Source organism: Camelina sativa, chromosome 19, assembly GCF_000633955.1.
Source record: "Camelina sativa cultivar DH55 chromosome 19, Cs, whole genome shotgun sequence".
Lineage (NCBI taxonomy): Eukaryota > Viridiplantae > Streptophyta > Magnoliopsida > Brassicales > Brassicaceae > Camelina > Camelina sativa.
The window spans coordinates 190,659-194,520 of record NC_025703.1 but is presented as its reverse complement, the minus strand read 5'-3'; the positions used below and the strand labels follow the sequence as shown (position 1 = coordinate 194,520).

The 3,862-nt window shown below is 38.7% G+C and overlaps 1 protein-coding gene across 2 annotated transcripts; it reads left to right on the top strand.

Moving 5' to 3' along the window:
* LOC104763746 (homeobox-leucine zipper protein HAT5) lies at nucleotides 272–3,078 on the top strand. 2 transcript variants are annotated; one of them, XM_010487116.2, is made up of 4 exons: nucleotides 272–615; nucleotides 848–990; nucleotides 1,108–1,347; nucleotides 2,588–3,078. In XM_010487116.2, exons 1-4 carry the CDS (start codon nucleotides 537–539, stop codon nucleotides 2,942–2,944), a joined length of 819 nt encoding a protein of 272 aa, XP_010485418.1. In that variant the 5' UTR covers nucleotides 272–536; the 3' UTR covers nucleotides 2,945–3,078. The 2 variants fall into 2 exon arrangements, with proteins under 2 accessions (XP_010485418.1, XP_019097038.1); XM_019241493.1 differs by lacking the exons at nucleotides 272–615; nucleotides 848–990; nucleotides 1,108–1,347 and adding exons at nucleotides 1,665–1,902; nucleotides 2,020–2,259.

Genomic DNA, 3,862 nt, shown 5'->3' with positions numbered 1-3,862 from the left:
TTAAGGTAATTTAACAAAGAGGGCCTAGTGGTGTGTATAAAAGAGCGCGCTTGTTGAAGCTAATGAGTTTAGCTGATTGCACTGCAAAAGCCATCAAAAGGGAACTTTGTTGTTCTATTCTCTCTTTCTCTTTCTCTCTTACTTCTATCACAAGTCTTTGGGTGTCTCACACTCTTTAAAAAACTACTAATCTTCGAAATTTTGGAAATCGAGAAAGGTTTCTTGTTTGGATCGTACTGGCTGTGATTCTTGGATCCCTCTGGCAGAGCGGAGGGGAATTGTTGTAGTTCATGATGGGATTTTGCATATGCCCGTTGGAGTCACCCGCGAGATTACTATGGAGCACAAGCTTCTTCCGCCATAAGATCATGATCTTTTAATCCAATTCTCTTTGGTTTCCAATACAAACCTTGTTCCATCCATCTTCTTTAATTAATCATCTCTCGCTGTGGTCCTCAATCTGCTTCCTCTTCTTTGTTTCTTTCTCTCTGAAGTTGTTGTTTTTTTTTCTTTTCTTCTCTGTTTAAAAAATCAATATGGAATCCAATTCGTTTTATTTCGATCCATCAGCCTCACAACATGGCAACATGTTCTTCCTAGGGAATCTCAATCCAGGTTATTTTTCTGATCACGCAAATTATAATATTATTGTTTAAATTTGACCTTATTAGGTTAGGTGTGTGAATTTCCCCTGTTTTTACTGTTTCTAGATAAATGCTCTAGCTAGGAACACACACATGAGAACAGTTTTGAATATTATTGTTGTGTAGTTAATATATATATATATATATATATATAGTGTGACAGTTTGGTTTATATATAAATGTTATTATGTTGGATTGGGAAGGAGGAGCAAGATCGATGATGATGATGAACATGGAGGAAACATCAAAGCGAAGGCCCTTCTTTAGCTCCCCTGAGGATCTCTACGATGAGGAATATTACGACGACCAGTTGCCCGAAAAGAAGCGTCGCCTCACATCCGAACAAGTACAAATTCCTTATTCATCCAATAATATTAGAAGAAGAAGAAGAAGATAAAGTCTGAAACATGAACGATTTAGCTAGCTAGGGTTAATTATATATACAATGATGCATGTGTTTCAGGTGCATCTGTTGGAGAAAAGCTTCGAGACAGAGAACAAGCTGGAGCCAGAACGCAAGACTCAGCTTGCCAAGAAGCTTGGTCTACAGCCGAGACAAGTGGCCGTGTGGTTTCAAAACCGCCGGGCTCGTTGGAAAACAAAACAGCTCGAGAGAGACTACGATCTTCTCAAGTCCACTTACGACCAACTCCTCTCTAACTACGACTCCATCGTCAAGGACAACGATAAGCTCAGATCCGAGGTTATTATATACATCCAACAATTTATCATCATCATCTCAAGAATTTTAAATTTGAATGAATGATTTTACCTTCTTGGGTCCAAATTAAAGGAAGAGAAAGCACAAGTGAAAAAAAGAAGAATATGCTTTTAATTTTGTTTTTAAAAGACAAGCTGATAGGAGAATATATACTAGTATATTATTATTATTATTATTATACTAGTAAAAAGAAAGAAAGAAAGAAAGTTGGGAAGAATACAAATCAATCAAAGAAGAACTATACTATAATTAAAAGGGAGGTTGCTTGCNCTAGGAACACACACATGAGAACAGTTTTGAATATTATTGTTGTGTAGTTAATATATATATATATATATATATATAGTGTGACAGTTTGGTTTATATATAAATGTTATTATGTTGGATTGGGAAGGAGGAGCAAGATCGATGATGATGATGAACATGGAGGAAACATCAAAGCGAAGGCCCTTCTTTAGCTCCCCTGAGGATCTCTACGATGAGGAATATTACGACGACCAGTTGCCCGAAAAGAAGCGTCGCCTCACATCCGAACAAGTACAAATTCCTTATTCATCCAATAATATTAGAAGAAGAAGAAGAAGATAAAGTCTGAAACATGAACGATTTAGCTAGCTAGGGTTAATTATATATACAATGATGCATGTGTTTCAGGTGCATCTGTTGGAGAAAAGCTTCGAGACAGAGAACAAGCTGGAGCCAGAACGCAAGACTCAGCTTGCCAAGAAGCTTGGTCTACAGCCGAGACAAGTGGCCGTGTGGTTTCAAAACCGCCGGGCTCGTTGGAAAACAAAACAGCTCGAGAGAGACTACGATCTTCTCAAGTCCACTTACGACCAACTCCTCTCTAACTACGACTCCATCGTCAAGGACAACGATAAGCTCAGATCCGAGGTTATTATATACATCCAACAATTTATCATCATCATCTCAAGAATTTTAAATTTGAATGAATGATTTTACCTTCTTGGGTCCAAATTAAAGGAAGAGAAAGCACAAGTGAAAAAAAGAAGAATATGCTTTTAATTTTGTTTTTAAAAGACAAGCTGATAGGAGAATATATACTAGTATATTATTATTATTATTATTATACTAGTAAAAAGAAAGAAAGAAAGAAAGTTGGGAAGAATACAAATCAATCAAAGAAGAACTATACTATAATTAAAAGGGAGGTTGCTTGCGTTGACCGTTGTGATTGAAAAAGTTAAGAATCTTTCCACAGGTTACTTCACTGACCGAAAAGCTTCTGGGCAAAGAAGAAGAAGCTAATAATGAACTACCTCCGGGTCGTCAAGTCCCCGAACCCAACCAACTTGATCCGGTATACCTAAACCCAGCGGCAGTCAAAACCGAGGACCGGTTAAGTTCAGGGAGTGTTGGGAGTGCCGTACTTGACGAAGACGCACCTCAACTACTAGACAGCTGTGACTCTTACTTCCCCAGCCTCGTACCCATCCACTCCCAACAAGACAACAACGCCTGTGATAATGACCGAGTCTGTTTCTCCGACGTCTTTGTGCCCACCACTTCACCGTCGCACCATCACGGCGAATCATTGGGATTCTGGGCTTGGCCTTAATCTACTATTTATGTGTGTGTTTATTATTATTAAAGTACAATTACAGTCATGTCTGTTTCCATGTTTACTGACGAAAACCCCCGCATAATTGTGGAATCATTCAGCAATTTCACGGTATTTGATAAGTTATATTATTCATAAAAGTCACTTCAGTTTAGTACTACTACGACCAATATATAAAATCAGTTAACTTCTTCTTCAGAAAAAAAAAGGTTGAACTTCTTCTTCAGAAAGCCCTCTCCATTAAAGAGATAGAGAGATTTATAAAGAATTGAAGTGTTTCCGTTCTAACATCAGTTAATGCCTAAAAAGCGACTTTTGATACTAATTAATTCCACATTAGTCAGTCTTCTTCTACATATTATGTGTACACATACTCTCTCAAGCTCATTCACCTCTTGAACCGCCGTTCCATTCCATGAACCGGACTTAGGCCTCTCATGTCATGATGAACCACCAAAAACATCCGCAACTTACAGGTCCGCTTCCAGACATAGATAGAAGAAGCATTGCCTATATCTACAACATACACATTGGCTCCACTTTGACTTCACCGGAAAAAACAAAAAAACAAAATCCACATTTCCGGCTTACATTCTCACGAGGCTGTGCCCGCTGAGCTTTTCCGGTGGGTTCAAATAAGTTACTATGACACCTCGGGTTCTTTCCTCTTCTTACCAGATCGCCTATTTGCTCTGCTGCTTCTTTCTTGTGAATCTGAAACCGGTTGCGACTTCTCGTCTGGTAAGCTGATGATCGGCTTTGTTTCATCCATGGGATCTGATGGAGTTATGAGTTTATCGTACATAATAGCTGCATCAAGGGAGAAAATACGGACGGATAACGCCGAGAGAGTCGATATTTTAGCAGCCGCTGAAAGGGAAGACCAGTACCACCATGCATTTTTCAAGTACCCTG

Excerpts from the sequence above, each read along its gene's own strand:
- LOC104763746 (XM_010487116.2), top strand. The coding sequence starts at position 537 with ATGGAATCCAATTCGTTTTATTTCGATCCATCAGCCTCACAACATGGC. Across the intron at positions 616-847 it reads CCTAGGGAATCTCAATCCAG|GAGGAGCAAGATCGATGATG; the intron begins GTTATTTTTCTG and ends TGGATTGGGAAG. Across the intron at positions 991-1,107 it reads GTCGCCTCACATCCGAACAA|GTGCATCTGTTGGAGAAAAG; the intron begins GTACAAATTCCT and ends CATGTGTTTCAG.